At 39.6% G+C, this 22594-nt stretch overlaps 5 protein-coding genes across 7 annotated transcripts; 3 read left to right on the plus strand and 2 right to left on the minus strand.

Annotated features, from left to right (window-relative positions):
* Positions 1-1124: 1124 nt before the first annotated feature.
* Positions 1125-8402, plus strand: LOC17876689. 2 transcript variants are annotated; one of them, XM_006279700.2, is made up of 25 exons: positions 1125-1327; positions 1504-1627; positions 1727-1789; positions 1891-1992; positions 2083-2251; positions 2351-2449; positions 2665-2814; positions 2894-2933; positions 3076-3133; positions 3224-3306; positions 3576-3674; positions 3771-3886; positions 4022-4140; positions 4342-4412; positions 4963-5068; positions 5233-5372; positions 5523-5681; positions 5989-6092; positions 6292-6467; positions 6893-7082; positions 7215-7314; positions 7441-7609; positions 7743-7825; positions 7918-7994; positions 8067-8402. In XM_006279700.2, the coding sequence occupies exons 1-25, from the start codon at positions 1259-1261 to the stop codon at positions 8236-8238; spliced, it is 2838 nt and encodes a 945-aa protein (XP_006279762.1). In that variant the 5' UTR covers positions 1125-1258; the 3' UTR covers positions 8239-8402. The 2 variants fall into 2 exon arrangements, with proteins under 2 accessions (XP_006279762.1, XP_023633498.1); XM_023777730.1 differs by having other exon boundaries at positions 1126-1327; positions 1891-1977.
* Positions 8403-8532: 130 nt separating this feature from the next.
* On the plus strand, positions 8533-9977 carry LOC17874680. Its single transcript, XM_006281532.2, has 6 exons — positions 8533-8806; positions 8897-8950; positions 9052-9132; positions 9221-9290; positions 9510-9598; positions 9715-9977. The coding sequence occupies exons 1-6, from the start codon at positions 8645-8647 to the stop codon at positions 9847-9849; spliced, it is 591 nt and encodes a 196-aa protein (XP_006281594.1). The 5' UTR covers positions 8533-8644; the 3' UTR covers positions 9850-9977.
* A 63-nt stretch (positions 9978-10040) lies between these two features.
* LOC17876132 (putative surface protein SACOL0050) lies at positions 10041-12729 on the minus strand. Its single transcript, XM_006281547.2, has 4 exons — positions 12475-12729; positions 12197-12400; positions 11744-12103; positions 10041-11652 (listed from the first exon to the last, which is right to left on the minus strand). The coding sequence occupies exons 1-4, from the start codon at positions 12676-12678 to the stop codon at positions 10156-10158; spliced, it is 2265 nt and encodes a 754-aa protein (XP_006281609.1). The 5' UTR covers positions 12679-12729; the 3' UTR covers positions 10041-10155.
* Positions 12730-12845: 116 nt separating this feature from the next.
* On the plus strand, positions 12846-19045 carry LOC17876825 (phototropin-2). Of its 2 annotated transcripts, none has more exons than XM_023777731.1 (23): positions 12846-13039; positions 13721-14273; positions 14397-14579; positions 14662-14753; positions 14862-15030; positions 15339-15558; positions 15740-15810; positions 15939-16045; positions 16131-16180; positions 16268-16372; positions 16457-16516; positions 16592-16681; positions 16757-16833; positions 16961-17045; positions 17142-17222; positions 17303-17406; positions 17621-17670; positions 17841-17947; positions 18024-18146; positions 18256-18307; positions 18394-18506; positions 18595-18735; positions 18814-19045. In XM_023777731.1, the coding sequence occupies exons 2-23, from the start codon at positions 13759-13761 to the stop codon at positions 18934-18936; spliced, it is 2718 nt and encodes a 905-aa protein (XP_023633499.1). In that variant the 5' UTR covers positions 12846-13039; positions 13721-13758; the 3' UTR covers positions 18937-19045. The 2 variants fall into 2 exon arrangements, with proteins under 2 accessions (XP_023633499.1, XP_023633500.1); XM_023777732.1 differs by lacking the exon at positions 12846-13039 and adding an exon at positions 13113-13549.
* LOC17876482 (probably inactive leucine-rich repeat receptor-like protein kinase At5g58150) lies at positions 19029-22102 on the minus strand. The gene has a single exon (XM_006282137.2). It carries the CDS (start codon positions 21594-21596, stop codon positions 19167-19169), a length of 2430 nt encoding a protein of 809 aa, XP_006282199.2. The 5' UTR covers positions 21597-22102; the 3' UTR covers positions 19029-19166.
* Between the last annotated feature and the right edge of the window lie 492 nt (positions 22103-22594).

Genomic DNA, 22594 nt, shown 5'->3' on the forward strand with positions numbered 1-22594 from the left:
GTCTGATTCAACATATTCATTTTATTGTCAAATGTAAAATTGTATTTTACTATATCCTAGACTCTTTACTCTTCAAACTTTCATTACAATTTACTTTCTACCAAAAAGTTTCATGTTACAAACTTTAACCTTAAAAAATACTTGATCGGTTAAGCATGATTAGTTTAATTAGTTACATACTGGAGTTTTCGACCAAAGATCGTTGTTAAATTATGAAAGAAAAAGAGACGAGTATCAAGTGCGTATCCGTTTCGAGACATGAAATTGTTAATTTTTGGTTATGGTAATTGGTAAATGTCGTGAAAGAGTATTATATAGGAACTTTATTATCTGAAAGATAATGAAACCAGTGTTGCATGGTCGGATCATTGCTCTAGTTGTAACTTGTAAGACGTGATCAACTGCAATGTGCTTTAGATGGATAAAACATATAACAGATGTTAGTCCTGGCCGTATATTTTGTTAGGAGAGATCAGCATTTCTACTACAGTGGTATAAAAAATCACAAGTCTTTGGTATATACAAATGCGTTTAAAAATTGGCCTCGTCGATAAAAAAACTTTTTCGAAGTTGATCATGGGGGGACTGGAAGACTATTTCGTCAAAGCTGTCTCCGGCCGGTTTGATGGTTCGAAATCCTATTTGGTTCCTCCTCCTCCGAGAGATATTGAGTGTCTCCATGACTCCATTGTAACTTTGTAAAGGAGATGCAATTTTTTGTTTGTTTGTTGGTTTATGGTGTATGATCACGTACGTGTGTAGACAGTATAGTTATGTTAGGTCTGTCGTGTATGTTTTGGTTTATTTTGGTATAGGATCATTGAAAAGTGAAAACAAATGTAGCATCATATCTAATATTTTATGTAATAATATTTCTAATCGATATTACATCAAAAAATGAGATTTTTATGGATTATTTTTCCAAATTCGATTGTATGTTTGCTTCACAAAAATAAGGTGTCATTAAAATTAATTTTTAGAGAACTTTCGATTTATTTTGTATAGATTTCCCTTTTCTTAAATACAAAATATTTTGACTTAATAGTTGATGGCTTAAGACTTTTTTTATTATTTAATAATTTGTTTAGAGGGGAAAAAATATTTGGTTAATCGAAGGAGAATACAAAAAACCAGTGGAGAAGTCGGGAAAAAAACAGTGGCCAGTGGAGGAATTTTTGCGGGAGGAAAGAGCAAAACCCTACTGCGATTTACCGTTTACTAGGAGGAGAAGAAGAAGAAGAAGAAGAAGAAGAAGGCGATGCAGAGATTTGGGGTTGGGAACAGATCCGTTTCCAAGCTCGTTTTCACCATTTGTGTTGCTATCCTGGTATGATTCCTTCCTTTTCGATCCGTCGCAAAAAGATGAGTATTTATTTGATCAAAACCAAATTTGAGAAATGACGATGAGCTGCGTTGTCATCTGTCAATGCTTAGTTTTTCAAAATTACCAATCTCTTTCTCAATCGAGTTTATCTGATCTGTTCGATTGAATTTCGTGGTTAGTTCATACCATCTCTATCATATGGAGCTTCACATGGAAAACGCAGTACGGCAAAGTCTTCTGTGTTTTCCTTGTTCAATCTTAGGGATAAAAGCAGATTTTGGAGCGAATCTGTCTTTCGTACTGGTTTGTTCTGTCTTCAGGCCTTCTCTCTCGCTTTTGGATTTCCTTTGTGTTCCTTTTCATCACAATTTTTTTTTTTTTTTTTTTTTATGTTGTTATCAGATTTTGATGATTTGGAGTCCTCGGTCCATTCGAATTCTGGTGTGCTGAATTACACCAAGTCAGGTAACTGCTTTTCGTTTTCAATTCAGTTCATGTGCATGCCTAAGGACTTTGTTAGCTCAATCAGCAACGCCTCGTTCCAATTTGGATTGCACCTTTTTCAGGAAATATTGCGAGTTACTTAGAGCTTATGGAAGTCGATTCTGTCTATCTTCCTGTGCCAGTCAATTTTATTTTCATAGGGTTTGAAGGTAAAGGAAACCAAGGTGAATGACTTGATTTTCTGTCGTTTCCTTGTATTGAAGCCATCACTTAATTTTCTCTTCTGTCCATAATTCTTTTCACACATTTTCCAGACTTTAAACTCCATCCCGAGGAACTGGAACGTTGGTTCAATAAATTTGATCACATGTTTGAACATACACGAGTTCCACAAGTCAAAGAAGTTCTCAACCCCTTGTACAAGAATATCTTTGAAAAGGAGGTGAACTACCATCTTCCAATCAGCAGTCGCATGAACTACAAGTACAGTCATCTTTTTGTAAACTTTTTCTTTGTGGCTCATCCGTAATGGTAGTGTTGGTTTTACATAGACTTTAGCTGGGCATTTGTTTTCTTTGTCAGCTTTTCTGTTCATGCTATACAAATGGGAGAAAAGGTGACATCAGTGATTGAACGCGCCATCAATGTTTTAGCACGTAAAGATGACGTGTCCATCAATAGGTAATAGTGTTAATCCATTTCAAATGGTTTCTTGCTTCAGACTTTGTTGTATGGAAGTCTGTTACTGGTCATTTCTTTTATGCAGAGAGATCTGAGCTGCAGACCACTTGGTTCTGGCATATTTACGTCACTCATGATTGCTGCTTGTAGTATTTTTTTAAATGGTGGTCCTGATTATCATTTCTATGTTATACCCTCTCGTTTTATGGTAACAGCGATGAGAAAACTGCTATATGGCAAGTTGATGTTGAGATGATGGAGTTCATTTTCACTAGCCTTGTCGAATATTTTCATCTCGAGGATGCATACAACGTATTTATCTTGAATCCCAAACATGATGTTAAAAAAGCCAGATATGGATACCGGTGAGGACCTGCTGTCTATGTTTTCATACTATTATATTACGGATAACAAACATACTAGACTTATAAAAGGATTTTGCAGGAGAGGGTTCTCAGAGTCCGAGATATCTTATCTAAAAGAGGTAGGTCACGTTCCCTCAGATTCTTTTCATGCTTTGAAAGCAATTTCATTGTAAACAATCCTCACAAAAATGGAAGAAGGCCATTTAAAGTGATCTCTTTAGGTCTATGCCATGTTCATATTACTCTTTTCATTTTTTGCAGAACAAGGACAATTTAAAAAAGCTTCTACAGTCTGGGAAGCCGTCAGAGAATATTTTAGGTACAGAAAGGCAATAACAACGATATTTCTCTATTGATTGATGTACATTCCAGTTTTCTTATTTTGCAACCTGCTGCGAGTATGTTGCAGCATTTGATATGGTGAGGAAGCCATTATACGATAGACATCCAATGCTGAAATTTTCCTGGACGAATGCGGAGGAGACTGATACGGTTAGTTATATTAGCTGAACCCGTCTGCTCAAGTTTTATTATTTTATTGTTTAGCCTAAATGGTTGTAAGATATGGCAGATGAAAAAAAAAGGATATGGCAGATGTATATCTTGGCAATATATGTAGTCCCGTGGGGTTGTTGACTTGTTGCAATGAGTATACTCATATTCGAGAATCAGAGTCTTTGTGCTGCGAGTATCTGATGTCATTATGTCTTATATACATTGACTATTGTGTTTCACTTTGTTAATTGTTGTCTTGCTTTCAGGCCGAGTGGTACAATGCATGCCAGGATGCTCTTAATAAGTTGGAACAGCTATCTCATGGTAAAGATGTATCCGAACTCATTCAGAGTAAAGTTTTGCAGGTATCAGTCTTCTTTTACTTTGGCCTAATGCTTTCTTGTTACATAATCTATTTTCCATGTGCTTAACTTTGGATTTTTCTCAATGGGAATTTCTAGTTGCTTAATGGGAAAAATGAAGATACGAAGGTGTTTCTAGAAAAGGATTTAAAAGCTGGAGACTTTAGCAATCTTAACACAGAATGTCTGACTGATATCTGGATCGGAAAGGGCAGGTTGCTTTTCTGAAGCTCTCAATGCATGTGTGTACATGTATATAACCTTGTCATTCTGGCTTAGAGCGCATCTTATGCATGCCAATACATTATCAAAGCTATCTGTTTCATGATTTTGTGTATGTTTCCTCTCAGGTGGGCATTCATCGACTTAACTGCTGGCCCTTTTTCATGGGGACCTTCTGTAGGTGGGGAAGGAGTGCGTACCGAACTTAGTTTGCCAAATGTGGGAAAGACTATTGGTGCTGTTGCAGGTAATATTCACAATAAATCTTCTGCATAATGGCTCCTCCTAAGTTGTAAACCTCCTGACCATTTTCCTAGTTTTAAGATGTCCTATGTGGAGTACAGTTCTGCAATCTATGAATATCTCTGTCATTATTTGGCATTTCCCATGTGAAAGAACATTCCTGAATTTCCGTTAATCTTGTTTCCATTAATTTATTTCCTGCTAGAAATATCTGAAGATGAAGCAGAAGACAAACTGCAAGCTGCTATTCAAGATAAATTTTCTGTGTTTGGAGAGGTGAGTTTTAAGTGGTGCCATTCACTTCATTTAAGGAGCTTTATTTTGGGAATACATGAATTATCTTGTGCACTCTTGTACTCCAGTACAAACAAAAATATTACTAACAAATAAGTTCAAAACCAAATATTTGATACTTTTAAGAGGTGGGAAACGTAAAGTTTGCCTTGTTGGGGAAATACAGTGGGAAGACATACCAGAAAATTTTGATATGATTACAGATGAATATTGAAAGTAAGGTGTTGATAATAGAAGAGTAAGAGAGAGTTTGGGTATAGGACTCCTGGGTTTCTAAAAATTAAGGAATCATCTCAGACAAAGTTCCACAAAAAGTAGTTTCTCTGTTTTGTTTCATGTCATATAAAGGTGAACATATCACTTGTTAATTAAGGAGCTGGATCCGTAGAGCTGTATTTCCCTGAGGCTGACATATGTGGATATATGCACGTGTGCAGGTCTACATTGTGCAATGTCTCTGAGTTATGTTTTCATTTGCCTTGTTTGAAATGTTTTAGGCCAAGACTTCTCAGTATTGGTGTTTTTGTCTCAGAATGACCATCAGGCTGTTGACATTCTTCTAGCAGAGATTGATGTATATGAACTATTTGCTTTCAAGCACTGCAAGGGAAGGAAAGTGAAGCTTGCTCTTTGTGAAGGTGCTTCCTTAACGCTGCTTTATTTTCATGTACCCTCTTTATATATTCTTTTCCTTGGTTTCAAAGAAGGATTCTGCACAGCTCCCACATCATTTCTTGAGTAACTATTTCGGTATTTTGTGTGCGTGTGTTTTCCTCATTTTTCCTAACTTTATGTGTCTAAGAACTGGATGAAAGAATGCGGGATTTAAAAACTGAGCTCCAGTCATTTGACGGAGAAGCATATGATGAGAATCACAAGAGAAAAGCCATGGATGCGCTACAACGAATGGAGGGCTGGAATTTGTTTAGTGATGAACATGAGGTATTTTCATGGTCCCACGCTAGTTATTTTTGTCTTCTACTGCTATTGAACTAGCTGGTTTTGGAATTCGTTGAGTAAGGGGATTGGAATCATATTGCTTCTTTTATATCAGAAAGTGTGACACATTGCATTGTGATGTCGATTGCACAGGAGTTCCAAAATTACACAGTTGCACGCGATACTTTCCTTGCACATTTAGGTGCTACTCTTTGGGGATCCATGAGACATATAATATCACCCTCACTTTCTGATGGTGCATTTCATCATTATGAGAAGATCTCTTTTCAGCTTGTCTTCATCACCCAAGAGGTATGTTCATGTCAAATGGTCTAAAAGCTTTCCCATCAGGTCAGGCAGAGTTTGGTGAAAAACTTTGAATATTATTATATTCTAAAGTCTCAAGGATAAAGGCATGTCATGAGATGGATAAACTAAGATAACAGAATATAATTTTGTCCTTTTCTTTTGAAAGGTTGTGTAACTTATGTTTGAGAATGAAAACTATTTCTACCTGGCATATTTACTTCATGCTACCTATAACATTTCCTGCAGTTTTTTAATATAGTTTCTATAGCTGCTGAAAAGAGGTCCTCACTCTGTAATTTTATTGATGTAGAAAGTTCGACAAATCAAACAGCTGCCGGTGGATCTCAAGGCCCTCATGGATGGGCTTTCTTCGCTCTTGTTACCTTCTCAGAAGCCTCTGTTTAGCCAGCATATGTATGAACTGAAACGCTTAATCTTTCTGACCCTCTTTGATAAATTGTACCTCAGACTGTAGTTAGATCTTAAAATTAGTAGATTATCTAGGCCCCAAAAAAGAGGAAAACGTATCTATTATTCTTAGGTGATTGTTCCCTCCTCTGATTTCAGTATGCAACTTCAAGCTATATTAAAGTGTCGTCAACAAATGTGATAGGTTAACACTCTCTGAGGATCCTGCATTGGCTATGGCTTTTTCAGTAGCCCGAAGGGCAGCAGCTGTCCCTCTATTACTTGTCAATGGAACTTACCGGAAGACTGTTCGTTCATATCTTGATTCATCAATCCTCCAGTATCAATTACAGAGGCTGAATGATCACACTCCCCTTAAAGGTCAGCTAACTACAGCAATTTTTCGCTATGTTAAGTAGATTTTTTTGAATATTGTTACTATAAATCTCTTTGTTGTGGCACCTTTGTAGTCACGAAAGAAGCATTTCCTTGATGCTACACTAGAAACTATTTGCTACCAGTTCTCTGTGATTTGGTGTTCTATTTGTCTATGTAAATTTATATGTTGATGCAGGTAGACACTATGGATCACACATGTATCTAGATGGATAACGTTGAGAATTTTTAGATTTTCTTCTCCGTTTTCCATATGTATTTCAAGTTGTCGTTGTAGGGTAGTACTCTGTACTCCGATTACTTTTGATGCAAATTTTGTCAAGATAATTGCTAGTGGGTCTCATGCATTGGTTGAGTTGATACATTGTGATTGACATTGACACTGTGGGCTATCCTTGTATATAACTCAGGAGGTCATGCCCACAGCAGATCTACTCTTGAAATACCTATCTTTTGGCTCATCAATGGGGATCCACTGCTGATTGACAAGCATTATCAAGCCAAGGCGCTTTCAAATATGGTCATTGTTGTTCAGTCAGAGGCATCTTCATGGGAGAGCCATTTGCAATGCAACGGAAAATCACTTTTATGGGATCTAAGGTTATAACACATACATGTTAGCAGCTTTGTATTAGCAGAAATTTTATGATGCGCCTTCTTTAATTTTGCTCGTCGTCATGAACTAGTTAAGAGTAAATGAGGTTTTTCTTATTTTTCATCTTTATAATACAGGAGCCCGGTGAAAGCAGCCATGGCTTCTGTTGCCGAACATCTAGCTGGATTGCTTCCTCTTCATCTTGTCTACAGTGTAGCTCATGGAAGTGCAATTGAGGTAACAGTTATGCTGACAGATTATACAAAATTGTATTGTTAGCTCCATAATATTTGCATATTGCTGGTAGCTACTGCAATCTTGTGAACTGAGATCAAACACTAAGTGCAAAATTGTGTTTTGTAGGATTGGACATGGTCAGTAGGTTGCAATCCCTTTTCCATCACTTCTCAAGGTTGGCGCCTTTCAATGTTTCAGTCTGACACAATTGCCCGGAGCTATATTATTACTGCGCTTGAAGAATCAATACAAGCAGTCAACTCAGGGATTCATCTTTTGCGGCTGGAGCGAACAAGTATCCTTGAGTTTTTTTAATCGTATGTTTTGTGTCTTCAGAACCATAGAGGTTTTGAATTTGAACTATGAAGAGCTTCTATTACCTGCTCGACTTTATATTCTAGTGTTAATATCCTTGATTCAGAAATAAGATGAAAAAACATATAAGCTCTTCAGATCGAGGGAACGTGACCTGATGAACAAGTACAAGTATGTGGTTAGCCTGTGGAGACGGGTGAGTACACATCTGCATTTTGTTTCTTCGATTATAAAGCCTTTGTGCTACTGGAAGGTTTCAAATGATGTGTATACTATATATGTTAATAGCTTTCAAACGTTGCTGGAGAAACACGATATGGGGATGCCATGAGATTTCTATATACCTTAGAGGAAGCTACAAGCTCGTAAGTACACATTTTGCGATTGCTACAGTTTTTAAGAGAAAGGATTTGCTAAACAGGCTTTCATCTGATCAGATTCGTAAGAGAAGTGAATGCAACAGTTGAGGTCTTGCACCCAATTCACTGCACAAAAGAGAGGAAGGTGAAAGTAGAAGTGGACATGACCACAATTCCTGCCTTTATCATAGTTGTGATTCTTCTTTATGCCGTCTTAAAGCCAAGAGCTCCTAAGCCAAAAATCAACTGATCTCCAAATCTAAAGAAGAATCCCATACAACCTTTTTTTGTCCCTTTTTGAAAACAGTGTAGTATCATCACTGATTTGTATCTCACCTGAGCAACAAGTGTTGTAATCTTATATCTGATTCGTTACTGCAAATTACAAATGTAGAACTTGGCAAATTTAGTTTAGTTAGTACTTGACGCTAATAAGACAAGAATGAAAGAACCTGTGTTGGGTCAATAGTGGGCCCTTTAAGACAACAACTTTAAGCCGATCTCAGAATATTATTACACGAACCAAGACTCGAAAGAAAATAATAGAAAAATTGGATCTGAGAGGCTCGAAACTTCCGGAGACATCGGAGGAACCCTAAATTGGATGAAAAGAGGAGAGTGAGGGGAGAGAGAGAGAGAAATAGTGTGAAGTGGTCATGGAGCGAGAGGAGGAGAAGACGAAAGAGGGCTCATCGTATAGGTATTGGGTGAGAGAAGCCACCGCGGATGCAGCTCCTCCTCCTCTGCCCCAGAAGCTCAGCAACAACGACGTCGCTCTCAATGCTGCTCCTGCGTCCCTTGGCTCTCTCTGGAATCGGGTTTGATCTTTTGTTTTCATATGTTAAACTCGTGTTACCATTCTTCTTCGCATTCTCTAACTCTTGTCTCTCCCTTTGCCTTCTCCTTAGGCTGGCACTTGGGAGGAGAAAAGTCTCACCAAATGGGCCACTGACCGATTAAAGGTTTTCTTCTTTCTTTTCTCTCACTCTGTTTTGTTGTTGTTGTCTGCGTTTCACTCTTGCTAATTTGATATCTGTTTTGGTCCTTGAAATCGTGCTAACAGGAGCTGTTGGGATCAGTGGGTTCTTTGCAATTCTCGTCTGGGAAAGCTGAGATCATAGATGTTAACAGATGCGTTGGTGATGTGAGTTGTTTTCTTCTTTTTGTTTGGGTACTTGTGTTGTCTATCTTTGTTCTTCGATTGATGATTCCTTCTTCCTCTGCTTCGCTAGGCTTTCTTAGTCACAGTTCGGAACAAGAAAAGAGTTGGCTATACTTACGAGCTTTCCCTTAAAGTTGAGGGTAAGGCTATCCACTATCTTCAAGACAAATATCTTTTTACTTTATTAGTGTCGATAAAATTTAAAACCTTTTGCCTACTTTCTCATTAAATCTAGTCGTTTAGATGTGGAGGCCATGCATTTGAATTTGATCATTAATAAGTTAGGGACTTTCATTGTCTTTGTTGTGTAAATACATCTTATTTGCATTCAATAACTGCTGTTATGGCGAATATCTTAGGAGAGTGGTCATGTGAAGAGAATATGAAGAAGGTGAAGGGGAGTCTCGAGATTCCAGAGTTTTCATTCGGCGAGCTTGATGATCTTGAGGTAACATTTTTTCATTTTACTGTGGAAAATTTTGAGAGGAAACGTTCTGTTTTGTAGTTTATACAAAGATGGGTTGAGACTTTGATTTGGTGGTGATACCTTGTGCAAATGAGCAGGTGGATGTGAAGCTCAGTGAAGACAAGGAGCTTTCCCAGCAGCTGAAGCAGCTGATTAGGTTGGATATGAAGCAGTTCTTGGAGCCTATACGCCTGAAACTTGGCCAGTTCGAACAGGAACTCAAAGATAGATAGGGGTTGGCTCCTTATTTTTCTTTCAATTCAGTTTGTAACAAGACCTTGGTAAAACATTGCGTCTTACGCTTTTCTGTATCCATGTTTGTTGACTGTCAAAGTTCAGTTCATCAATCAGATTTTTCTAATGAGAATGCTTTTATTATATTAGTCTGTTCATTTCATCAATCAGATTTTTCTAATGAGAATGATTTTATAATAGTGAACGTTTAAGAATTAAACTGAAAAAACATTGTGTATCAAGTACAAAATCTGCAGAGGAATACATAATTTGAATAGCTTCTGATTGTATTACAACAATGTAACTCATTCTTCACTATTTTTCTTTCTCCTCGGCTCACTCAATGCCTTCTTAGCCTTTGCCCACTCTTTTAAAGAAGTCGAGCTTCTCATAAAAGTGCAAGTCTCCCCGGACCCAACCTTTCTCTTAATTGTCTTCTTCACCCCCAGTCTACCTCCTTCACTCAAATTTTTACCACTCGGACGCTGCCTATTCTCATCTAAACTCCTCACAGGGGTACTGTCCACAAGGACTCCAGGAGCCGTAAAGCCACCAATACTACATTTGTATTCTGTTTGTTTCATTGCACTTGCAGGATACTGGCGTTCTACATTGTTGATCACTTTAGCTGCTTCACCCTTGTCAGAACTTAAATCTGGGAATAGTTGACTTATACTAAATGAAGAAGTACTTTTGTCGCTAACCAGCTGAGTCCATGAAGCTTTCTGAAGCCATGAAGAACCTCCCGCTGACTTGTTACAAGCTTTCAGTGATTCTTTCCCCGCCTCTTCTTCGTCTACAACATCTTCCGCCATGACTAAGCTTTCCTTTTCCGCATTCAAAACCTCTGCTACATTTTCGTGCTTTCCCACATTCAACTTGCCATTCCCACCATCACCCTCAGTGCTTGCAGCAAATTCCAGGGGTACAGCTTCAACACTTTTGTCACTAACCGTATCTGCAAGTGATTCTGAGTCGTCTGAACCTACAGAGTCACTAGCTGAGTCTGCCACAGAGTCAGTAGCTGTGTCATACGCCATAGACTCAGTAGCTGTGTCATATGCCATAGACCCAGTTGCTGTGTCATATGCCATAGACTCATTCGCAGTGTCATATGCCATAGACTCATTCGCAGTGTCATATGCCATAGACTCACTAGTTGTGTCATCTTCCACAGCATCATCACCCCTCTCAACCAACGCGTCACTAGCTGTGTCATCTGCCAAAGAGTCACTAGCTGTGTCATCTGGCACAGAGTCACTAGCTGTGTCATCTGGCATAGAGTCACTAGCTGTGTCGTCTGCCATAGAGTCACTAGCTGTGTCATCTGCCACAGCATCACTATCATCCCTCTCTATGTCATCTGACAAAGGTAAATCCGTTGCCATGATTGTTGAAGATACCCGCCTACTTTTCTTCTTCCCCTTCAAAATTTCTTGACTAGGAAACCCAGCAAGATCAGAGTTGCTAGGTGCAGTTTGTACTGCTTTACTGGAGCCGACCCCTGGCAAGAAACTGGAAACACTAAATTCACTGCTGTTCCCATTGGCCATAAGTGATTTCCAGGAAGACTTTTGGGACCATGAAATGTTGTCAATCGACCGTTTGACACCTGTTCTGCTCGGTTCATCCAATGATTTATCCGGTACCACTTCAGAAGGCTTCTTCTTTTCACATTTGGTCTGTGAAGATTCCAGTCTTCCACTTTCCTCTAGGCTGATTGTTTGCCTTTTTTTGCTAGGATGACTTTGGTTCCCTTTTCGTCCTTCACCACCTGGTATTGTTTCGTTGAGAATTGATTTCTGAGTTACAATCAAAGAAAGAGCCAGGTCAGGATCAGGTAGATGACTCATTATTGGGTTAAGTGAAATAGAAAATCATAGCTTTAAGTACCCGTTTTCTAGACAACAAATCCAGCTCTGAGTTCCCCATATGGTTCCCACTAGATACCACATTGATGATGAGGTTATCTTGGTCTGCTTCAATCTCATTGTCTTCTTCGGGGAGCTGGTCAGTAGTTGGAATGTTGTGTTTCTCAAAGAGCTTATTCATCACGGAGTTCATAACATTCACCTCGTCCTCGTTTCTTCCCACATTAAGGGCTTCCAGATCATGAAGATGAGTTTCCAGAGGAGTGAGAGAGTTGGAGTGCTCTTCACAATCACAGATGCTCTTTGGAAGAGAAGAAGTCAGTGGAACACGCTGAAAGCTATACTTATGTTTTCCAGTTCCACTAAGTGGCATAGCTTTCACCTGCACCAGACGAAGGTAGCTCAAACTCGAATCTCCTAGTCTGCCTAAGTAGGATATTATGTAAATGTCAAGATTTTGAAGGAGCATGCGTACCTTTCTGAGTCTGGGAAAGAAGATGTTAAGGTGAGTGGAAGGTGTTGAATCAGAAGGGGCTTTTATGGTATTATCAGAAGGAGCTTTTATGGTGCTATCACAAGGAGAAGACGCTTCCTCCCACTCTCGCTTCAATCGAGCTAGATAATGCTCTTTTGCTTTCTCCAGTCGTAGCCTCCCTCCTTTCCAGACACATCCATTATACTGCCAAAATCGGATTAGGTTAAAAACAAGAGAAGAGAGTAATGGAAAAATAAGAGGGAGATCGTTTTGCTCACCGTGGAGAAGAGCTTGATGAGGGATTTGTCGGAAGATGGAGAGAAGTCGATGTAGGCAAAGGAACGACCTTTGGTCCTGACGAATTCGACAGCATCAACGGTACCCATCGGAGAAAAGATCTTGAGAAGATCATCTCTCCCAACGCTTTCTCCCAATCCTCCGACGTGAAGCCTAACGCCGCCGCCGCTGCTTTTTTCCTCCATTCGTTTACTCTCTCTGCTCAGCTGCTTCAGTTTCAGTTTCCCTCGTCTCTCTCTCTCTCTCTCGTTTTACATCTGAATTAAAAAGGCCCATTAGTAAAGGCCCAATATATATTAATGGGCATTTAGCGGGAAAAGAAGAAGGCCTGATAAGGTTTGTTGGGGTCCCTTCCCTTTAATTTTCTTCTGTAACATCATTATTTGAAACAGACAGTGAAAGAAGAAACAAATTGTCGATTCGTCGTCTGGGAAAGCTTCTGGGGGAGGAGAGAGAGAGAGAAGAAGACACACAGTCGCTGGTTACTTAAACGTGGTGTTCATCTTCAGTCTAATCAAAGATGGCCCGTGTTGCTCTACTACATTAGTAAGTTTACTTTTGAATTATTGCATGATTTTACCGGAATAAGAAAAGAGTGTGTGTCGTGTGAATTATTGTACCGGGGAAATTGATGTGTGAGGGGAGGGGAGGAAGGTGTAATAAATGAGTTGATGACGAACAAATTTGTCAAGGACGAGGGAATGATAAACAATAGTGCACGTATTTAGGGGAAACAGAGAGAGAGTGGTCCTTCTTCTTGAGGGTGAAACCAAAATTGGGTCCATGTGAGTTTGATTATTGATAGTGATGTCTATCCTCCCAGGCTTCCGCATCGCTTATTTGTAGCCTCAGAAACACGATTTTGTATCAGCTCAAATATATTATAACTGGGTTTTTTCTTTTTCTTTTTTTTTTTGTTTTGGGTTCATTACAGTTGTGTTTTTTTTATTCATAATCTATTATCTATCTATCTCTCAAAGTTTTCTCATCGTCTTTGCCCCTTTTAAAGCCATGTACTATATATCCATGAGTTGCAGCTGATAAAGCTACTCTCTGGTATTTTTTTTTCTTTTCTTTTTCTATTAACTTCACCTTCTTTAACGTGTTTGTTGATTTGCTTCCAAAGACTTTAATGGCATTTATTGGTTGTTTCGAGAACCTACAGGTGTGCCTGCCTCACCTATCTATCTAACTTGTCTCTCTGTGGTGTCTGTTTTTGATTTGCAGCCTATTCATTCCTCTCTTTCGCCTAAAGAAACGTTGTTATGGAGAGGCCAAGAGCCCCTCCTTCTCCCTTGAATGATACTGAGACACTAAGTGAACGTAGATCCCTTGAAGTCTTCAACCCCTCCAATGGAAAAGAGACACTTGGATCATCTTCTTCTTCTTCGTCATCAAAGCCGCCTCTCGATGGCAACACCAAAGGCAGCACTAGTAAGTGGTTGGAGTTTCAAGACTCCGCCAAGATTACTGAAAGGACGGCTGAATGGGGATTATCAGCTGTTAAGCCGGAGTCGGGAGAAGATGGCATTAGTTTCAAGGTCTCCAGTGAAGTGGACCGAAGCAAGAACATGTCTAGGAGGTCATCCGAAGAATCAACATCTTCTGATTCAGGGGCCTTCCCTAGAGTATCCCAGGAGCTCAAAACCGCTCTTTCCACGTTGCAGCAGACCTTTGTTGTCTCTGACGCCACACAGCCACACTGTCCCATAGTCTATGCCAGCAGTGGGTTCTTTACCATGACTGGTTACTCTTCCAAGGAAATTGTTGGAAGAAACTGGTACGGCTCCTCTCATATCCTTTTCCTAGTTTCATCTTTATTTCATACTTAGCATAATATTGCTTTTGAAATCCTTGCCAACTTATTCTAAAAAGGTCTTAATCTTTTTGGGTTATACGCCAGCCGGTTTCTGCAAGGGCCGGATACAGACAAGAACGAGGTTGCCAAAATCAGAGATTGTGTCAAGAATGGAAAAAGTTACTGTGGAAGGCTGTTAAACTACAAAAAGGACGGAACTCCCTTCTGGAATCTTCTCACAGTCACTCCTATCAAGGACGACCAGGGCAACACCATTAAGTTCATTGGGTATCTCCCTCAGTTCATCCCTGTTTTTTCCTAGTTAATCGACTGTCTCCTCTATCAATCATTTTGACACTTCCTTATGCAGGATGCAGGTCGAAGTTAGCAAATATACAGAAGGTGTAAACGACAAAGAATTGAGGCCTAATGGACTCTCCAAATCCCTGATTCGATATGATGGTTTGTGCTTCCTTGCATCTCTCCATAACTTTAACAGTTTTTTTTCTTTTTTCTTTTTCTGTGATAGTAACAATGATATAGTTTTGCTAATGGTCTTGTTGGTGTCAGCTCGCCAGAAGGAGAAAGCTTTGGATTCCATCACAGAGGTCGTGCAGACAATAAGACATCGCAAGTCTCAAGTGCGGGATTCCGTGAGCAATGATACACCTGGTAGACAAACTATGCCATCAGATGAGGCTTCAAAGGCAGTCAGAACACCTGGACGTGTTTCAACGGGGTTAGTCTTATTCACCATCAAATCCACCGTAGTCTCCATATACATAGTCACAAAGTGTGATTGAAAGTACCAAAGTTTTCAGAAAACAACTTTTTAATTGCCGGTCATTCAGGTTGTTTTACTAACTCATAAACAAATGTAAAAGCACAAGTGGAAGTTGCAATTGATTCTGTACTTATTTCGTTTGTACATTGTTAACCTTGTACTGGGCCTTATAATGTATGTATGAAAATGGATTGGTTAGTTAATTGTGAAGTTGTACATATATAAACTGAATGATTTTTTATCAAACTTCGTGCAATGTGCAGGTCAAATCTCAGATTGTCTAGCTCGAATAAGCATGAAGATGTTGCAAATGTGGAACCTGAAGAATTGATGTTGAGCACGGAAGTAATAGAGAAGAGAGACAGTTGGGAACTTTCGGAAAGAGAAAGGGATATACGCCAAGGAATTGATCTAGCTACCACTCTTGAGCGCATAGAGAAGAATTTCGTCATCAGTGATCCTCGTCTTCCTGATAATCCCATAGTATGTGTTTTTTTAGTCTATAATTGAGATGCATGATCTTTTCTCGAAATTCTTTGTATCAATTGTAGAGTATGTTGCTTATATTGATTTTTTTTCTAACTCAAGTGTGCTACTATGCTGGTATGGACATGTTTGTAAGCATGAACCCTTGAAATGATAATGAAATTTTTTTCCTTCGCAGATCTTTGCGTCAGATAGCTTTCTTGAATTGACAGAGTATTCACGCGAGGAAATTTTGGGGAGAAATTGTCGGTATGTGAATATTCTTTGTTTTGTATCTCTTACTCATGAAATTCATCATGTCTGTTAATTATGCAGTTTTCTCCGACTGTGTTTTTGTTTATTCCTAATATGGATATGTGCAAAATGGTTGGCTTCAGGTTTCTTCAGGGGCCAGAGACAGATCAAGCGACCGTCCAGAAGATAAGAGACGCAATAAAAGATCAAAGGGAGATAACTGTTCAGTTGATAAACTATACTAAAAGCGGTAGTTATCTGTTACTGAACATATTCAGAAGATCATATAAAAAAATTCAGTGCTGATATGTAATCAAATCTTGAAACCATTGCAGGAAAGAAATTCTGGAACTTATTCCATTTGCAACCTATGCGTGATCAAAAGGTCGCCGTGAGATTATTGTTATCTATAGATAGGGAATTTCTTGAAACCGTGCATTATTTCTGACTACATGACTTTTTTCATCATTAGGGAGAGCTTCAATACTTCATTGGTGTGCAGCTTGATGGAAGTGATCATGTGGAGCCCCTCCAAAATCGTTTGTCTGAGAGAACAGAGATGCAGAGTTCTAAATTAGTACGTTGTTAGCTCCTACTACGTATATTTAAAATCTACCTTCTATCAAAGAAGACGTTGTTAATCACATCGGCTCTAATTCAGGTGAAAGCTACAGCAACAAACGTAGATGAAGCTGTCAGAGAACTTCCAGATGCTAATTCGGTAAGGCATCTTAATTCATGATTACTTAAGAAAGATGTAAAAGTATAAATGCGATCGATTTGCAATGTATTTTAGCGGCCCGAGGACCTGTGGGCTGCACACTCGAGGCCTGTCTATCCTCTCCCTCATAATAAGGAGAGTACGTCCTGGAAAGCAATTAAAAAGGCATGCACTAAAACAGATTTCCTCTTTCTTGGTTTTTCAGTCATCCTGTTCTTGTTTTGACAGTCTCCTTTGTAGATCCAAGCAAGTGGAGAAACAGTGGGACTGCATCATTTCAAACCAATAAAACCATTGGGCTCTGGTGATACTGGCAGGTATGACATTGCTTTGTGTCCATAACAGTAAACTTGAAGTTCAAACTATCCGTGAATCTACTTTACTTGAAGTATAGACTTATATAATTGATTTTTTGTTTTTGTTTTTTTTTGGTTGGAAAACTAGTGTCCATTTGGTTGAGCTGAAGGGCACAGGTGAATTGTATGCCATGAAAGCAATGGAGAAAACAATGATGTTAAATCGTAACAAGGTATATGATGGAGAATGAGTTTCCTTTAGAGAGGGAAAGCTGGAAAATGCAACATTTATATTATTTCTCTCATTGACGACATGCAGCATTATGCAGGCTCACCGAGCATGCATTGAAAGGGAAATCATTTCCCTTCTGGATCATCCTTTCCTTCCTACTCTCTATGCTTCCTTTCAGGTAGATCTTTTTCTTTTTGTTTGCATCATATCAATTCTTCCGTCTCATGGCTGAAGTCTTTTTTTTTTACTTCTCTGCAGACATCTACACACGTCTGTTTAATTACAGACTTCTGCCCAGGTGGAGAGTTGTTTGCTCTGCTCGACAGACAACCTATGAAAATATTAACAGAGGACTCTGCAAGGTACCCTATTTTGCTTGAGCTAGACGTATAGTGTGTAACACAAATTCTCCTGGTGGTGTATTAACTAAAGAGAGGCACTATGTTAACAAGGAAACATATCATTTTTATCAATCTTCTAATTAGCAGTTACTGAGATAAGTGATGAAGGCTAGAAATCTCATTGTCATTTTTTGATCTGCACTTATGAGTTAATTTAATCAATCTCTGTCATCAGGTTCTATGCAGCAGAAGTTGTTATCGGCTTAGAATATCTTCACTGCTTAGGTAAAACAAACGGTGGAAAGATATCTTGTTTTTGGTGAATTCTTTGTGTATATTTATCTTAATATCTCTCGTTTATAAAGTGCCACACGCTTTAAGTAGTCAAGTCATTCTCCAAAATATTTTCAGTTATTTGTTTCGTTTAAATATGTGTATATACGTTCCATAAATAGGAATAGTATACCGAGACTTGAAGCCTGAAAATATACTGCTCAAAAAGGATGGACACATTGTATTAGCTGACTTTGATTTATCATTCATGACGTCCTGCACACCCCAGGTACTTTTTTTTTATTCAACTCTACTTTTTTATTGACAACATAAAGAAATGTTATAACTAGAATTATCCTGTGCAGCTTATTGTTCCTGCTGCACCTAGCAAAAGAAGGAGGTCCAAGAGTCAACCACTACCAACGTTTGTCGCAGAACCAAGTACCCAGTCAAACTCCTTCGTAGGGACTGAAGAATACATTGCACCTGTACGTTGATGCACTTAATGTTTATCTCTTGCAATCCTCCTTTGCAGCTGCATCTTCAGTGTGTTTTAGATTTTTGGTATTCTATTCATGGTTTACCTAATGGTTTCAGGAGATAATCACGGGTGCTGGTCATACAAGTGCTATTGATTGGTGGGCTCTTGGTATTTATCTGTAACCATGCCTAACTATGATAAAGATTCACACCCTTTTTTTTATATGCTCATCTCTTTGTGTATGGCTTTTTTAGGTATCTTGTTGTATGAGATGCTTTATGGTCGTACACCTTTCAGGGGAAAGAATAGGCAAAAGACATTTGCCAACATCTTGCACAAAGATCTTACCTTCCCCAGCAGTATCCCTGTGAGCTATCTTGTAACATGTGTGTCTTTCAATGCGCCCAAAGTAAAATAAATAAATTGTTAATATGGTTCCATATGTGTTTATGCAGGTAAGTCTTGTAGGTAGACAGTTGATCAACACATTGTTAAATAGAGATCCGAGCAGCCGGTTAGGTTCCAAAGGTGGGGCAAATGAGATAAAGCAGCACGCTTTCTTCCGCGGGATCAATTGGCCTCTCATACGGTGCATGGTAAGGGACTTATAAAGTGTTATATCAATCAGCCCGTATTGTATTATTGTGTAATATAACAGAGTGATTACAATGCAGAGTCCTCCACCATTGGATGCTCCGTTGCGCATAATAGAGAAAGATCCGAATGCCAAAGATATAAAGTGGGAAGACGATGGTGTGCTTGTGAATTCTATGGACTTGGACATTGATCTCTTCTAATCCCACTCTTCTTTTCTACCTTTGAATCTCAATTTTATGCAAAACTTCTTCTCAATAAAGCAAAGGTGTTGTATTGTAGTTGCTTACATATATATAAACCGCTCTCTCATTTCTTCTAAATCACATAATCAATAATAAAACATTACAAAGCTTCAGAGTTTAATTGGGATCATGTTAATGATATTCATGTTAAGTATGATTAGCCCATTATAGGCCCAATTACTGGCCTATCAACTATTTGGAGAAATGTCTTTGAGAAGTCCCACCGCCTGCTGCATCGTAGGTCGCTTCCATGGCAGATCGGCGGTACACAAGTACCCTATCTTCACCGCCTCCGCAATCTGCTCCTCCGAACCTGTCTCTAGCATCTTCGGATCAATGGCTCTCAACCCTTGCCCCTGCCTCACCAGTCCTCTCACCCAATTCACCAATTCTTCATCCGGCCTCTTCCCACTCACGAGCTCAAGCAAAACAACTCCAAAGCTATATACATCGGATTCTAGTGTGGGAGAAGCATTTCGCTCCTGCTCCGGTGGTGTGTACCCGTCTAATTCGCCGGAACCAGGAAATCCCTCTTCCAAGAGTTTGACTAAACCAAAGTCTGCTAAGCGTGGTTCTTGGCTAGAGTTTAACCAGATTGCTGCGGCCTTCACTTCTCCGTGTACCATTGGAGGAATGCAGCCATGATGGAGGAAAGCTAAAGCCCTCGCCGTCCCCAGAGCTATCTTATGTCGAAGTCTCCACGGTGCAGAATCGTCTGCTTTGTTATGGAGTAAACTTTGCAAATTCGCCATGTCGAGGTCCTCGTAAATCGCAATTCTTTGCTCTGTGGCTATACAGTATCCACAGAGCGGGAGAAGATTTGGGTGATTGATCCTGGCGAGGCGTTCAAACGCAATCGAGGCTTCCATATCGGTCAATGTGGTTCCAGTTGGGATAACTTTTAAAGCTGCTCTGAATCCACCGGGTAGGACTGCTCCGTAAGTAGGACCAGACTTGCCTTCCCACAACATTGTGCCTCTGTCGAAGTTGAAAGTCGCAGCCTTGAGATCTGCAAGCGTCATCTTCATCAATGGCTTGTCGATCATTACCACAGGGATTTGCGTTGCTTGCTTGACATAAGTGATTGAATCACTTTGCTCTGGCGAGTTTAGTTCTGAGTTGTTTATGGCAAGCTTTGTTGCCCAAGTTCTTGATTTTCTTCTACCTCTCAAAGCCAGCAACAGTCCTACAAGTAAGAAAGCCATGGATATTGCTAATCCCAAACCAATCTTAAGCCCTGTCTTCTTCTTGCTGACTTTCTTACCATTTATAACAATCGGCTTTGCAGCGAAGGGGCAGTTGTTTGTGGAGTTAATGAAGGACCTCTGGATTGTTTCCTGTGAGACGTTGGGGTTGCAAAAGGTTAGATTGTTGAAAGAAAAGTTAAACCTTTGCATCATGGGGAGTTTCTCCAGAACTGGCCTTGGAATTTCGCCGTCAAGCTTATTCAGCGATAGATCAAGTATTTCAATGTTCTCGAGGCTCAGCATTGGCACATGGCCAGTGAGATTATTGAAGGAGAGATCAAGAACCTTCAAATGACTCAGCTGCGAGATTTCACGTGGTATGATATTAGTGAGATTAGTCCTGGATAAATTCAGATAATGTAGAGCTGAAAGCTTGCCGATTTGCGGGAATTCTTGTGCCTTGAAACGATTGCAGGCCAGGTTAAGGTGTCCCAACTTATGGGCTGAACTCAAATCATGGAATATATGGCCAACCAAGCGATTATCGGACAAGTCAAGATGAATCAGACTAGACCAGTTGTGTTTGTGGCCGGGTATTAACTGCAAAATATGCCCATCAAATCTGTTTTCACTGAGATCAATCGTTTCCACGTTTTCATGCAAGACTCCTATCAGTGAACCCTGAAACAGATTCCGTGAAAGGTTCAAGCTGTTTAGATGTGGGAATGCAGAACCAAAACCAGCAGGTAGAGACCCGCTGAGCCGGTTGGATGAGAGGTCGATGGAGACTAGAGATCCGCAATGGAGAAGTCCTGGAGGGACACCAAACTGAAAGCCATTGTTGTGGAGCTTGAGAGTTGTTAGCCGGACAAGGGAGCTTATAGCGGCAGGGATTTCACCAGAGAAACTGTTGAAAGAAAGATCAAGTGTCTGAAGGGAAATGAAATTGCCGATGTTGCTGGGAAGAAGCTCAGAAATCCGGTTGGAAGAGAGGTTAAGACTCTGGAGCAAGCTCAGACTCCACAAATCTGAGGGCAGAGACGTAATCTTGTTTCCACTGAGATCTAAAGTTTGAAGCTTACTCATTTTGCCAATGGTGTTGTCAGGGATGGAACCAGATAGGTCCAACCCAGAAGCTGAAATATGGAGCACGTTGTCTCTAGAGTCACAGACAACTACTCCTGACCATGAACAAGGAGAAGAAAAATTGTGAGCTTGGGAAGAATTGGATAATCTCAGTGCGGAGAAGAAGTGAGAGAGATAAAAGGCGTCGGTGTTGGGATCTAGGCTCGTCAGATGCTTGAAGAAGAAGGAGAAGAACAGGAGAGATCCCCATAGAGACAAGCCCATAATTTGGTGTCTTGAGCTGGAGAAATGTAAATGGGAAAAGATCAGAAAGAAGACAGACTGTGTGAACAGAAGAAAAGACATAATGGAATCACGGGGTAGAGAGGTGACATATTAGAATACATTGGGGATCCCTTTCACGTGCACAGCTTCAGGAAAAGAGAAAAAAAAGAAATCAGAGGTTGATCAGAGAAGTAAAGGTATTCAGAAGAGGAAGAAGAAGAAGATAAGGGTTGAAAAGTTTGGGGGGGAGTTTGAGAGTTGAGTTTTTGGTAGTATCGTATATGGACACTGGAGAAAGTGGGAAGAGAAGAGAGTCGTTGAAAGTCAAAAAAAGAGATATGTGGAGATTATATAATTAGGTAAAGTATTTGCTAGTGAGTAATAGAAAATGGAATCTGTCTCTGTGAAGTTTTCCAAATCCCAAAGTTGTCAATGGATTTGGTGAGTGGAGGAGTGGGTGGTTGTGGTTTCTCATTTCAGCGGGTTTTGGGTTATTAATGTAAAAATTCACCTTTTTAATGGGTTTTCTTTTTCACACTTTTTTGACTCTGTCACGCATACACATCCTTTGGGGAATTGAGAATCATTCATCCATCTGATTAGCCCCTGAACAGGCGCCTTGATGTCCGTGAATAAGTAAGTAAAAGGAAAACAAAACAAAAACCCATCAAAGTAGTTAAAAACTAACTGATTAGATTCAGAGCTCCTTTTCTTTTTTGGATAAAAATAGCCAACTCACTATTTTAAGAAAAGTTATGCTAAAACAGAGAGCTCCAATAGTTTGGAGCATATCTGAGAGTGTTTTTTTCTCTTTCCTTTTTTTTTTTGATCAAAAGCTTATGTGTGAGTTTCGTAGGAGGATTCAAAGTCTGGAACTTGCAGACAAGGACCAAACAATGCAAGTGAGATATTTTCAAGCCTGAACAAAACTAAGAGCAGAGGTTTCACTAACGGGCCTAACTAAAAAGTAAACGATTATTAGTAAGGAATAAATGGGCCGAGAGAGGTTCGTCCGTAGATGAGAAGACACGTGTCAGGGTCGGGTAGAGAGATGGCAGCTGATCGTGGGATCCACGTCA

The sequence above is a fragment of the Capsella rubella genome, unplaced genomic scaffold (genome assembly GCF_000375325.1).
Source record: "Capsella rubella cultivar Monte Gargano unplaced genomic scaffold, Caprub1_0 scaffold_8, whole genome shotgun sequence".
Taxonomy (NCBI): Eukaryota; Viridiplantae; Streptophyta; class Magnoliopsida; order Brassicales; family Brassicaceae; genus Capsella; species Capsella rubella.

What these genes read in the sequence shown, in the direction of transcription:
- LOC17876689 (XM_006279700.2), top strand. Translation starts at nt 1,259, where the DNA reads ATGCAGAGATTTGGGGTTGGGAACAGATCCGTTTCCAAGCTCGTTTTC. An exon ending in CCATTTGTGTTGCTATCCTG is followed by an intron (nt 1,328 to 1,503) that starts GTATGATTCCTT and finishes TTTCGTGGTTAG; the next exon opens with TTCATACCATCTCTATCATA. An exon ending in AGCAGTCGCATGAACTACAA is followed by an intron (nt 2,252 to 2,350) that starts GTACAGTCATCT and finishes TTTCTTTGTCAG; the next exon opens with CTTTTCTGTTCATGCTATAC.
- LOC17874680 (XM_006281532.2), top strand. Translation starts at nt 8,645, where the DNA reads ATGGAGCGAGAGGAGGAGAAGACGAAAGAGGGCTCATCGTATAGGTAT. An exon ending in GGGCCACTGACCGATTAAAG is followed by an intron (nt 8,951 to 9,051) that starts GTTTTCTTCTTT and finishes TCGTGCTAACAG; the next exon opens with GAGCTGTTGGGATCAGTGGG. An exon ending in GCTTTCCCTTAAAGTTGAGG is followed by an intron (nt 9,291 to 9,509) that starts GTAAGGCTATCC and finishes CGAATATCTTAG; the next exon opens with GAGAGTGGTCATGTGAAGAG.
- LOC17876132 (XM_006281547.2), bottom strand. Translation starts at nt 12,678, where the DNA reads ATGGAGGAAAAAAGCAGCGGCGGCGGCGTTAGGCTTCACGTCGGAGGA. An exon ending in TCTTTCCCAGACTCAGAAAG is followed by an intron (nt 12,104 to 12,196) that starts GTACGCATGCTC and finishes CGTCTGGTGCAG; the next exon opens with GTGAAAGCTATGCCACTTAG. An exon ending in ATTTGTTGTCTAGAAAACGG is followed by an intron (nt 11,653 to 11,743) that starts GTACTTAAAGCT and finishes ATTGTAACTCAG; the next exon opens with AAATCAATTCTCAACGAAAC.
- LOC17876825 (XM_023777731.1), top strand. Translation starts at nt 13,759, where the DNA reads ATGGAGAGGCCAAGAGCCCCTCCTTCTCCCTTGAATGATACTGAGACA. An exon ending in AACACCATTAAGTTCATTGG is followed by an intron (nt 14,580 to 14,661) that starts GTATCTCCCTCA and finishes TTCCTTATGCAG; the next exon opens with GATGCAGGTCGAAGTTAGCA. An exon ending in TGATGTTAAATCGTAACAAG is followed by an intron (nt 17,046 to 17,141) that starts GTATATGATGGA and finishes AGCATTATGCAG; the next exon opens with GCTCACCGAGCATGCATTGA.
- LOC17876482 (XM_006282137.2), bottom strand. Translation starts at nt 21,596, where the DNA reads ATGTCTTTTCTTCTGTTCACACAGTCTGTCTTCTTTCTGATCTTTTCC.